Genomic DNA, 13,439 nt, shown 5'->3' on the forward strand with positions numbered 1-13,439 from the left:
TGGTATTGTTGCTGGGCTGTGAATCCAGGGACACAGGTAATGTCCTGGGGACCTGTATTCGAATCTCACAATAAAAATCTGCAAGTAAGAGAGTAATGCTGACCGTCGATTGTGGGGGTTGGGGGAAAATTAGCCTAATGGCAACTCACTACAGTTATTGTAAAACCCAGCTGGTTCAGTAACCTCTTTTAGAGAGGTAACCATCCTTACCTGGTCCAGTCTACATATGACTCCAGACCCAGACTCTTAACTGCCCTGTGGCCAATAAATACCAACCTAGCCAGAGACACCCATAGCCTTTGAACATATGAACAAAAAACTGTCTGGTTGTCAAATTGCTGAACTAAGGTGGTGGACAGGATATTAACTAAAGCAAGACAATTGGAGGTAATAAAAAGGCAAAGAAATAGACACAATGTGAATTTCATTACCAGCTGGTGAAAGCAAGAATCTCTGTCTGTCTGTGTCCGTACATTCGTTCTAGGAAGATCCCGGAGAAATTTGGATTTGTAGTTATTTCTTGATACATATTAGTCATCTCGATCGTGATGTGAATGCAACAATTTCAAAGTTTGCAGATGACGTTAAATTTGCAAGAATTATAAATTGTGAGGAGAGCAGTGCAGACCTTCAAAAGGACATTGACAAAGATGATGGAGTGTGCAGGTACAGTTCAGTGCAGAGAAGTGTGAGCTGATGCACTTGAGTCAGAAGAACAATGAAGGTCAATGTAAATTGGAAGGTAGAATTCTAAAGGAGGATCAGGAGCAGAGGGACCTAGGTGGATATGTGCAGAGATCAGTAAAGGTGGCAAGTCAAAGAGTGTGGTGCTGGAAAAGCACAGCCTGTCAGACAGCATCTGAGGAGCAGGAGAATCGAGGTTTCAGGCAAAAGCCCTTCATCAGGAATGAGGCTTATGAGCCAAGGGGACTGAAAGATAAATGGGGGGGGGATGGGGCTGGAGATGAGGTAGCTGGGAATGCGATAGGTAGATGAAGGTGGTGGTGAAAATGATAGGTCGGAGAGGAATGTGGAGTGGGTAGATGGAAAGGAAGATGGACAGGTAGGACAGTTCAAGAGAGCGGTGCCGAGTTGGAAGATCGGGACTGGGATAAGTGAGGAAGGGGAAATGCGGAAACTGGTAAAATCCACATTAATTCCATGTGGTTGGAGGGTCCCAGGGTGGAGAGAGCCATAAATAAAGCATTCAGTAGCCTTGACTTTATTAATATGGGCGTAGATTGCAAGAGCAATGAGGTGATATACAACATCTGTTTGACCTCATCTGGAGTATTGTGTACAGTTATGAGTGCCACATTAGAGGGAAGATATGAATGCATTGGAGAGACTGCAGGAGAGATTTACAAGAATGGTTCCAGGGATGAGACACCAGTTATGAGGAACAATCGCAGAGGTTGAGCCTGTTATTGGAGAGAATAAAGCTGAGAGGAAATTTGACAGAGGTTTTCATAATCCTGAGCAGGTTGGAAGTGTTGATGGGAATAAGCTGCTCGTGTCGAGAGGGCATTGATTTAACGTGATGTGCAAAAGAAACAGGGGTGATTTGAGAAAAATCTTTTTCTCAAAGTGAGTAGTTAGAGTATGGAATGCACTGTCTAGAACTGTGTTGGAGGCAGGTTCATTTGAGTCATTCAATAGGGATGATTACTTAGATAGAAAGGCAGGAAATTGGTACAAGGTAGTCGATCCAGTGCAAGCACAAGGGGGCTGAATTGCCTCTTGCACCATAACAATGCTGTAATTCTGTTTCCCAACCTGGAATGTGAATGGCATCGTAGGTTTCTGACACTAATCTAGAGAGTGCATAAGATTGACTACTGAGCTGACCTGCTGACCCTATATTCATCAAAGTGGATGAGTTACAGTCCACTAGGTCTTCACAGTGAGCATTCCTGAGATATTCTCTCTGATTATTTTACCCAGTCATGTCACCTCTCCACTCCCCCTACCCCTTTCCACATGGTGCAATTTTCATTTATTCACCTCAGCCCTCACTGAAATCTTGTTTCTTTTCAGGTACCACGGCGACACTAACTGCAGAACAGAATCACAAGCTCGATGCCTCTGTCCGCTACAACATTCCAGAGATGGACTCTGCCAGCCGAGCTGAGTTTACACACCAGAACGGGCAGCACAGTGCCACCCAGACCCGGAAAGGGATGGCATACGAGCGTGAGGAGGAAACTGACAATGAAGATGAAGAGGAGGAAGAGGAGGAATCGCGACCTTTCCATTCAAAGTGGCAGGGCATTGAAGCTGTCTTTGAGGCTTACCAGGAATATGTGGAAGGTACGCTGTATGTCAGGTGGTGGGTAATAGCGAGGCACCTTACAGTGCATCTGGAGTCAAATACAGGCCAGTCCCATGGTAAAGTCAGCCATTCGCAAACACTTCAGTGAACCAGTTGCACCGTATAGTAATCCAATCATGTTCACCATGACTGAGATGAACTTTTTTAATTTCAGATTTTACTAATTGAATACATTTAAATCCCTCCATTTGCTCTGACTTGGACCCACTCCCAGCAGGTCCACTGAGTTGTTGCCCAGTTCTGCTACCGCTGCGCTCCTGTCCCTGCACCGCAACCACCACCTTGAGGGCAATTAGGGGTGAGTGATAGGGTGGCACAGTGCCTCAGTGGTTAGCACTGCTGCCTCGCAGCGCCAGGGATCCGGGTTCGATTCCAGCCTCAGGCGACAGTCTGTGTGGAGTTTGCACATTCTCCCCGTCTCTGTGTGAGTTTCCTCTGGGTGCTCCGGTTTCCTCCCACATCCAAAGATGTGCCGGTTAGGTGGATTGGCCATGCTAAATTGTCCACACTGTTAGGTGCATTACTCGGGGTAAATGTAGGGGAATGGGTCTGGATGGGTTGCTCTACGGAGGGTCATTGTGGACTTGTTGGGCCGAAGGGCCTGTTTCCACTCTGTAGGGAATCTAATCTAATCTAATCTGATAAATGCTGTCCTGAGCCACCAATGCTCACATCCTCTGAAAGAATCGAAGGAACTGCCAAACAGTGCAATGTGGCAGTCACCCATTTCAGTGGGGGGAGCGAACAATGGAGACCGAAGGATGCTTGACAAGAAAACCAAGCCTGCATCCTCTTCAGAAGGAAAGTCTTTAAAGGAAACAGGAGGCATGAAGATAAACAACCAAATAGAAACAGAAAGTGCTGGAGAAGCTCTGCAGGTCTGACATCATCTCTGGAGAGAGGATCGCTCATGAATTTAAGTAAAAGCAAAATAATGTGGATGCTGGAGATCTGAGATTTTAAGAAAACACAGGAAGTGCTGGAGATGCCTTCTCCACAGACCTGCTGAGTTCCTCCAGCAGTTTCTGTTTTTATTTCAAATCTCCCGCATCACAACATTTCGCTTTTAGTTAAGGAGTTAAACAAAGAACAAAGAAAATTTACAGCCCAGGAACAGGCCCTTCGGCCCTCCAAGCCTGAGCCGATCCAAATCAACTGTCTAAACCTGTCGCCAATTCCTAAGCATCTGTATCCCTCTGCTCCCCACCTACTCATGCATCTGTCCAGACGCATCTTAAATGAATCTACCGTGCCTGCCTCGACCACCTCTGCTGACAATGCGTTCCAAATGCCCACCACCCTCTGTGTGAAGTACTTGCCGTGTGTATCCCCCTTAAACTTTCCACCTCTCACCTTGAAAGAGTGACCTCTTGTTATTGAATCCTTCACCCTGGGAAAAAACTTGTCTCTGTCCACCCTGTCTATACCCTTCATGATTTTGTAAACCTCAATCAGTTAAATGACCTTGTTTGGTCTGTGCCTGTTGCTACTGTTAAGGTGAGTTCTGAGATTAGAGTGCTAATGATTTGGTGACGAGTTAATGCTTCAAGCAGATGAAGTAACACAAAATTTATAATTTCATTACAGAACAAAATATTGAGAGGCAGATTCTGCAGGCCCAGTGCCGACGTCTAGAAACATTTCACTATAACCTTAGCCTGACTGCAGAACAGCTATCCCTCAGTATGTCGGTAAGTGCTGAGATGAAACATTTTGTGACAATTCTCTTGTTTATACTGGACTGTTAAACCCCTGGACTGATTTTTCTCATTTCAATGGGAACAGGACAGTGGAGCACAGGAGTACTGAGGCATAGAACGTAACCCTAATATTCTTATGAGGTCCTTGAAATGGCTATATCAGAGCAGCAGCAAGTGTACCGCATTAACCAGATAGAACCCTGATGGAGTTCTCAAGGGCTGACAGTCCAGAACCTGTTCCATCTTTTTTGTACTCAGCAACCTAACCAGCCAGCAGTTTATAATGAGGCTACTGTCCACTGGATGGAATTGGACACCAGCAAAATTACCACCCCATGGAATAGAAACGAAGAGCTTTGAACCTTGATGAAGTTTTATTCACTGAACAAGTTTCACCCAGACCATGTTGGTCTACTTTGAGAATTAAATTGTACCTCCCACAGTGATTGTCCCTTTATGAAAGAGTATTGTGGCGACAGCTTCAGTGATAGTTTTGGAAAGAACATTGTGTTGTTATCTAAAGGGGGAAAAGTGGTCGGACAATGGGGAAAAACTGGGGCAATAGCATCAATGTACTGTCTTTGTGCAGAGCTAGTACTGACACGTTGGGCCTAATGGCCTCCTGTGCAGTGACCATTCTGTAATTGTATTGAATTGAATTTATTGTCACATTTACTGAGGCACAGTGAAAAGCTTTGTCTTCCAAACAATACAGGCAGATCACAGAGTTAAGTAGCATAGACAAGTAAATAACAGGTAAACATCGGCAAAAACAAAAACACAGGTACAGGTGGATGTTAAGAGTTTGAGAGTCCATTCAGTGTTCTAACAACAGTGGGGTAGAAACTGTTAGGAAAAGAGTGTAGAACGATTGGAGGAAATAGGAAACTTAGATCTGCATGGAGGAGCTCACAAGGAGTCAACCATATCCGGTGCCATCTTGTAGTTCTATAAATCTAGTGATAGAGCTGAATTAGTAAATGTCTTGTGTACTCAGGACTCAGTTTTTACCTCCTTTTGTCCAGAGTGGACGATAGGATGGCATACAACAGTTAGCTTCAGAGCGCCTTGGCTATTGAGTTGGCCTGTTGGTGGTTAGAGAGAGACAGAGTGATGGACTGACCACAGGTTGTGCTATTGGTCACTCTGCCTTGCTGCAGAGAGAGGATAAGGTTTGGTGCATTATCTCACTGTGTCGGACTGTCACCTGGACAATGGCCTCAGCCCACGGAGTGACACTGAAATTTTATTTGAATGAATGCCCTTTGTCGAATGGATTATAATACTTAAAAACAAATACTGAATCTGAAATGCTGCACCTAAAGAGTGTCTCAACAATGCTTTAAGGATAATGGTTGGATGTGTTTCCTTTCCATGCGTAAGAACTGTCAGTCCTGTTGAGTCGAAGAGGGTGGTGCTGGGAAAGCACAGCATATCAGGCAGCATCCAAGGAGCAGGAGAATCAACATTTTGGACATAAGCCCTTCATCAGGAATGAGGCTTGTGGATCAGAGCTGAGAGATAAATGGGAGGGGGTGGGGCTGGGGGGAAGAGGTAGCTGGCAAGCGATAGGTGGATGAAGGAGAGGGAGAAGGTGCTAGGCCAGAGGGGGGAGTGATGGACGGGTTCGGAGGGCGGTGAAGAGTTGGAGGCTTGGGACTGGGATAATGTTGGGGGAAGGGACATAAGGAAGCTGTTGAAATCCAAGTTTAATCCTGTGGTGGTTGCAGGGTCCTGTCAAGTCCTGTTGAGCAAGCATTGCCACGTTATTCCTTGGACTCCCTTAGAGAGCCACTGACCTGTATGGCCACAGTTCAACATCAGCAGGAGAGCAGGGAATAATATAGGAGGCAACTTGTGTCTATCCATTGGTTGGCCACTGCCAACACTTCAACACCCAAATTTCTGGAGGTGTGGATGACACATTTCCTGTCCATGCTGAAAATGCGTTGCTGGAAAAGCGCAGCAGGTCAGGCAGCATCCAAGGAGCAGGAGAATCGATGTTTCGGGCATAAGCCCTTCTTCAGGATGCTGCCTGACATGCTGCGCTTTTCCAGCAATACATTTTTCAACTCTGATCTCCAGGATCTGCAGTCCTCACTTTCTCCTACATTTCCTGTCCATCTCTAGTTCAGAAAATGTTAATGAGCTATCTCTTTGAACGCCTGCATTGCTAAATCTCACGGCGGGAGAAGGACCTTCAATGAGGAAACCAGTTATAAGGTCCAGGTCACAACAATCTGGAATTATAAGTAAAAAATCTAGACGTTCCATTCACAGCTCATGAATTTAATTAATAACTTGGAGGGAAGGCAGCTGTCTGCATATTTCAGAATAACTAACAAGTCTGTGAACTTGTGTCCGAATAGGGCTCGAAGTTAAATATCTTAAATAATTCAAAGTTGAGCAACTTATGAGTGGTGGTGCTGATAATTGATTCCAGTGTGTCTGATTCTGTTTGAAATGCAGGAACTACTGGCTCAGAAGCAGAAAGTTGCCTCTGAAAGGGAAAGACTCCAATCCGAGCTGGACCATTTAAGAAAGTGCCTTGCACTCCCAACCATGCACTGGTCTCGAAGCTATTTCAAGTCCTACCCAAGGTGACATCCCTGTTAGCTCAGCCACAGCAAAGAGAAACTATTTTGTTATCCTGGTATTTAATATTCCCATTGGAATTGATACTCTAGGCAAGACCTAAGGAAACGTGCCACATATGAAGCAAAGGGTCGAAGGATAAACGACCTGTTTGAATGAACATTGCAATGCAACTGTAATGAGACTTCTGGATCTATTTTTACATAAATTTGCTTAAGGAAACCTTTTTTTTCCAGCCTGTTTGATCTCATCATCATTATTCTATCCCTCTTTTTCTGGTTAAAAGGACAAGTCAGTTTGCTTTTGAGAGCACGGGGTTCGGAGACCTCATTCTGAGCTCCCAGAGCCGACACTAACCTATTCAGTGTACACATTGACTCCTTTGGTCAAGTGGCCTACTATAGCAGCGTGGACAGCACATCAGATTCAGTCAGACTTCTCGCCTGGATGTTTCTTGCCCGAAAGTAAAGAAGCAGAAGAACCCAATCCGTTGGAAGATGCTGCGAGTGCTGACCCCATGAGAATGAAGGACCTTGGCTCTCCACCTCCCCTCACAGGATTCCCCTTCCATCAATCCATCTGCCAAAATCCTTTGAAATCTCTTCTCGTTCCCCCATTCCCAGACCTACTCCCACCCGTCCCTCAATTAAAAAGCATCTGAAATATTGGCTGTCCCTCACAACCCTTGTAGTGCAGCTGAACCAGGCCACAATAGGACAGTTCAAGACTCGCTCAGATAATGAGGCTTTTTTTAAAAAAACACGAAAAATGCACTTAAGGCGATTGAAGGTACCTTGAACTAGAATCTTCTAAATCACAAGAGATGCATGTTACAAAGCTGAGTGTATGCATTAAAAAAAAGTAGAAAGATGGGAGCCTGAAGGGCAGGGTTTTTTTTAATTAAAAAAGTAAATAAAAAGGATTTTTTCACACAAGAGGTGCTTTGCCTTGTACTGTATATAAATGAAAACAGATTTTGTATGTTTTTATTACTTTAATTATTGTTATTAAAGCTTGCCATTTTTAATATGTTTCTGCTTTGGCAAATATCTTGCTTTTAGTGTTCGTACTGCTGCTGGTCAGGACAAAAAAAATTTAAATGTTTTTAAAAGGAAATCCGAAAGAGAAAGAAAGCGAGCTGGTTTTCACTGGTGCATGCTCTGTTACTCTAGTTTTCATGTGGCACCAGTTTAAGATTTCTGTACAGGAGGATTCAAAGCCTCTACATCCTGCCACCCCACCCCCCCACCCCCAATCATCCTGCCTCCCCACCCCACTTCCCCTCCCCCCTCCCCTTCCTCCCTGTTATTTATGTGTGCTCAGCACAGGTGAGCACTGTTAGTGATGTGTGGCTGTATCAGCTGCTTTATCTGTCCTCCTGTTGTACTGTAATATTTCATACATAATTTGCACTCGCCTATAGTGGGCACTCAATCTCTTTCACATCAAAAAAAAAGTTCCCTTTGCGCTTGGAGAGTTAGCACTCATTAAAATCGGAAGACATATACATGTTTTTGAACTTGCCCCCTTTTGAGGTGCACTCGTGAAAAAGCCGATATGGGTCTCCCTGTCTAATGGTCCCTTTTTGTATAAGAGAAATAACTTGTTCATTTTTCCTCTCTTTTTGTATCTGCACGGCACTGTCACACATGGTAGAATGGACTGAGGGATTGTCCACTTTTGACAGTTGATGAGTGACTGTTATGTCTGGCAATGGAAGAGTTAAATATGCATTTTCTAATTCCCCCAGCCACTTCACTGGGCCTGTACTCGTTTAGAATGGTACTGAGTTGGGAGAATGATGTTCTGTGGGATAGTGCAGGATAATGTGACTCATTGTAACTGTAATCTCCAAATTCCCCCTTGGTGCAAGGTCAGGGAAGACTACAGCCATGACAATCCCATCAGAAACCCTCTCTGGAAACTCGTAAAACACAGACATTAGTTACGACACCCTGGAGAGAGAGGAGAATGAACGCATTTCTGTGCCCATTAGCATTCTGTGATACATTTGTTTGAATCTTTCTCCCGTGCAAAATATAAACAGTCTTGCTCTTTGTAATCAAGAGCCTTGCTTCCTGGATGTGCACGTAAAATTAAAAGGATGAAAAATGCTAACATATTTGTTACCATTCATTCAAAACCCGTGACCCTGCAAGTGAGCCTTCTTTTCAGTGGAGATTCCAGGCTTTAGTCCCTTGTAAGTGGGACTTTCTGCAGTCTTTCTCACAGGTTAGCTTCTTGGAAACTATATACATTAGAAAGCCTGACATTATGGATATCCGTGCCCCTTTGTGCGAGGACAAGTGTGTTCTCCCACTTCTCGTCTCGAATTGTCACTCAACTTAAAAAGGTTCCATGCCATTTTACCAAGTGCCGTGCTGCAGGATTTATTTTGTTGGAAACAGAGATAATGGGAGTGCTTAACCCACTGCTGACCCATGGTTTGATTTATCCGATTTTCTTTGTAAATTGCTTGCAACTGTTACATGGCATTTTGCATTTCCCAAACCTTCCCATGTAGACAACACATAAAGGGGGAGGAGGAGACTGTTAGTGCAACCTTTCCTCCGCATCACCCCCATTCCCGTCACCTTTTTTCCCCAGTAGTTGTCGTACCTTGATTAATGGAGTGCAGCCAACAATCCATTGGGTGCTGTGCTTTAGTAAGTATGAATCACTAAGAGGTTAAAGAAGGCAAGACTCACTTCCTGGGAGACTTCAGAGGAATTTCATTTGAGTGTTGAGTGCAAGGCTAATTGTGCCTGGAAGTGCTGTTGCCAATCACTTGGAGGCTCAATCAGATTGCAGCTCTTCCTAAATGGGTTTTGTGCCATATTGTGAACCATTGGTGTATTTACAAAGAGAGACAGCCCTCCACTGCAGAGAGTCCCAGCTCTCAATGTTGCAATGTCACCAGATTATCTTTTGTTCATCAGGCTTTACCCACTTGAAAAGATAAAAGTGTGCCCATTTCACCACATAGCGTAGCTGTGGGGTGGTGCCTGTTGAATGTGTTACAGAGCCTTCCGCATTAGAAACATTGTCTCGCCTGAAGCTGTGCATCAATGTTATCCTGGTTTGGAGGGAAATCAGCCTCGGTTCCTGCCCCTGCTCCCTCTCAGATTAGAGTGCATCTGTGCATGGTTGTTGAGCAAGGATACTTTCAAAAATAGAAACTGAGCCCCCACAATGTAAAATACTCTTCTGATGTGCACTACCACACAGGAAGACAAACTTGAGTGAAGTACTGGACGGTGGCTGGGAACCCATGGGACCAGAACCTAACAAATCAGTGCTTCTGGAATCTAGCAAGAAAGGGCAAGGATACTTACAATCCATTCTCAGTGCTTACCTACTTGAAGTCTAGTTGGTGTTAATATTCTGCAGTGCTGTAGGTAATTAGTTTTCCTTCTACTGACTGACATATTGTGGGGTGGTGGGCAGGGGTTGAAAGCAGGAATTATATGGTGAATAGAAAGGGTTTCCTTTACGTCCTTTATACTGTACAACAAAGATATATGCTACCCACACACTCTATCTACGAGATTCACTACAACAATTCCCCTATCTGCAAACTCATTCCCAGGTACTCCATTTATTCGATGACTCAGATAGACATCTTACCAACTGTGTCTTCAGTCAATCTTACTGTTGACCAGGGCTTTGTTGATGACACTGTCACTGTTCTGCACAGCCCCATTAAATATAACTGATGATATCAACAAGCTGGTTTCTCTCTTGTTGTGATTTATCATCAACCATTTACCTTGGGTGCCAAATCACCAATAAGCCCACATACAGAAACTGCCATCATTGTCAGTTTTGCTAAATTATGATAGGAGATATGCTTAATAGAAGTCATTTCATGACATTGTCGTACTGGTTATATTTAACATGGCATATGTACGATTGTAATACACAATTCAGCCTCGTTCTAATACTTGAAGATGCCACCAACAACCTATTGTTTGCTGTGTCTTTCAGCCTGCATTTATTTAACTGATACCTTGGACCAGGTACTAGCCATTGGGTATTCCATTTGATAACTGAGTCCTGCAAAGCTTGTCCTTCCACCAAGAGTCCTCTGACCTGACTGGAATTTCCAATGACTTCTTTTCTAATGACTCTACCTTGACCAATCTATGTTAACTTGGCAGACTGTACCTCTGTAAATCTTTGCTGTTGTTTCCCAAACTATTGAACAATAAGAAACTGGTCAGTACTACAGGTAAACCCAGTGAGTGAACAGTGTCCAGAAGGCTTTCAACTCATACCAAATACAACTAAAACAAATTTGGAAATTACTTTGTCTCCCAATGACTGATTTAATTTTTTAAGAAAGTTGTGCACATCTCTCCAATTAGGAAACGCAGAAGTCAGTATTTGACATATGTGACTGCTATTGGTGAACAAACTCTGCACGGGCACGCACTTGAGAAGGTTAACATGTATCCCATTAACAGCATCCTTGATGATAAAGTATTCTTGACTAGGGAGCACACAATGGACTTTACATTCAACAGTGAGTGCATTGGTGTGCATAACTCTTATTGGAGCTGTCCAGTTTATTTGGGTTTTTGAAGTGAAGTGCAACAGTCTGACCTGGCAACAGAATCCTTATACTATAACAGTTATAAACATACAGGCTGAGAACTAAAACAACGTGCCTCTTTAACATGGGGAAACTCAAGGATCTGTTTGCAAATTTGATTTCTGAGGGAAAAACAGGTGTGTTTTGCAAGAATCTGCAACTTGTCCAGTATTATTGAGAATGTGATGCCATCTACCTTTGATGAGATTGCACAGATGCCACCTTTAGTTGGAATTGGTGTTGGTTGTACCACTGTTCATAGGAGTGAGCACTTGATGAGGGAATCGGGTCAAATATAATTCCATTCCCACCTCATTGTGAGAAACCCAACGACAGGGGTGCGATTATCTGTGAGGTCAAGATGAAGTCACGTGATTTTGTTAGTCCAAAGAAGAATATCAGTGTTTCTTCGGAGCTTAAGTCAAAAAGCAGGCAGTTCCAGATGGTTCTTTAATTCTATCTGTCTTGAGTGCCACCACAGAGCCTTGTTGAGACCATTTGTGATATTTATTCTGAGAATTAATCCAGAACTTAATGAAGTGCCCTAAAAAAAACTAATGCCAATGGTAGCGGGTGGATGCCCCCTCACACTCGGACTGATGAAGCAATGTTTTGTCGTACAGCATTATATTTCCCCCCGCCCCACCCTACCTTTTGTACTTAATGTAGGTCACGAGTAGCCATGATGAATACCAAAGGATAGCGGAAATGCCAGTATCCAGGCCACGAGAAGTCACCTGCTGCAGCAAATCACTTGCTGCCCTTACTTCAGCCACAAACCTGACAAGACTAGTGCTCAAATGCAAAAGAGTTAACAAACAATAGTGCATTCCTTGTAGCCATGATCCCCATTTCGCAGTCAACAGGCCTGTTGCTAATAACCTACTTCCCTATGTCGTACACCTGCTTTTCACAAGCAGAGCTGCCTTTATAGGCCATTGCAACTATAAATCTGCCACTGGTTAGATTGGATTATAGCTCTGCACTTCTGTTACAGCCTATGCACATTCAGTGTATCATTTTCTTTTGAGGGAGGAAGATGAGACCTCCATTATAATGGGGGGTGGGGTGGTTGATGCTGTGAAAATTATGTTTTAACTGTATTGTTTGGATTTATTGTAATGTAATATATTTGTTGAATGTAGTAATTAGGTATTTATGAATATATTGCTGTAATTTCTGACAAAAATCACAAAAATAAAATCATGTACAGAGTGATAAATGTGTGATATTTTTCAGCTGCATTGTAAAGAAGTTTCTGTGAAAGGAGTCAACATGCTCAGTGATAGTAATTTCACATTAAAACACCGTACTTAGGTGCTTGTTTTTGATTACCACAGACTCGATGGTGCAAGTGGCCTTTTTCTATGCAGTAGATCTCTGTGAATGCTGGCTTTAGCTCCATGGATAGTGTTTTTAACCTCTGCAAGGGATGGTTGTGCATTTAACCCCAACTGTAGAGATTTAAAGATATGAAGTGAAGTGACAGTTCAGTGCAGTATTGTACTGTCCGGCAATAGAGTGTTGTATTGTCAGTGATGCTAACCTTTAGATTAGATTCTAAACCAAGACTCTATCTGCCCTCCCGAAGACCCTGTTTCATATTTTTAAGAAGAGCTTTGTTCTTCCTTGTCCTTTACCATTGCCCCAGGGAATCAAGTGGTCTGCTAATTTACAGGGTCCTCTCTGTCTCATCGTGCTTTTGAATGAGAGACTCTAGAAAGCAATCAGGTGTGGGCAGTGCTGGTATCTTTCACATCCATGTGAGATGGCAGAAGGGGCCGTGGATTAACATCTCATTGAAAGGCAACATCTCAACAACTGCAGCTCTCTCTCAGGACTGTGTTAGAACTATTGGCTTTTGTTGCATAAGCCCATGGTGAACCCACAACCTTCGGCCTCTGAGGTAAAAGTGTCAAACATGAGGCCACAGCTGGCACCTCACATGCTGCATTTAACGGTGGTTGTGCTGAAACCAAGGCAGCTGAATGGGAGGATTTTCCATTCTCTTTTCAAAACTTCCATACATGAAGATAATGAGGACAAATATCACATCTTAAGGACACGTGCCCAGTGCTTAAACCAAGTTCTACTTTGACACCCAAGTATTTGGCAAGCAATAAAGAAAAACAAGATCTTTTACACACTTGTTAATTTTAAACACTACACCATGAGAGAGGCAGATTGGAATAGGGTTCTCTCCTCACTTGATGCGACT

General features: G+C 43.5%; 1 protein-coding gene across 10 annotated transcripts in view; it reads left to right on the plus strand.

Moving 5' to 3' along the window:
* gse1b (Gse1 coiled-coil protein b) overlaps nucleotides 1–12,439 on the plus strand; it is a 602,615-nt gene extending 590,176 nt beyond the window's left edge. For all 10 annotated transcript variants that reach the window (XM_043706595.1, XM_043706596.1, XM_043706598.1 and 7 more), the window contains 3 exons: nucleotides 2,038–2,310; nucleotides 3,920–4,023; nucleotides 6,502–12,439. In XM_043706595.1, the coding sequence (XP_043562530.1) occupies nucleotides 2,038–2,310; nucleotides 3,920–4,023; nucleotides 6,502–6,636 (512 nt within the window). In that variant the 3' untranslated portion in view covers nucleotides 6,637–12,439. The remainder of the gene's footprint in view (nucleotides 1–2,037; nucleotides 2,311–3,919; nucleotides 4,024–6,501) is intronic.
* The last annotated feature ends 1,000 nt before the right edge of the window (nucleotides 12,440–13,439 follow it).

Source organism: Chiloscyllium plagiosum, chromosome 17, assembly GCF_004010195.1.
Source record: "Chiloscyllium plagiosum isolate BGI_BamShark_2017 chromosome 17, ASM401019v2, whole genome shotgun sequence".
Classification (NCBI taxonomy): domain Eukaryota; kingdom Metazoa; phylum Chordata; class Chondrichthyes; order Orectolobiformes; family Hemiscylliidae; genus Chiloscyllium; species Chiloscyllium plagiosum.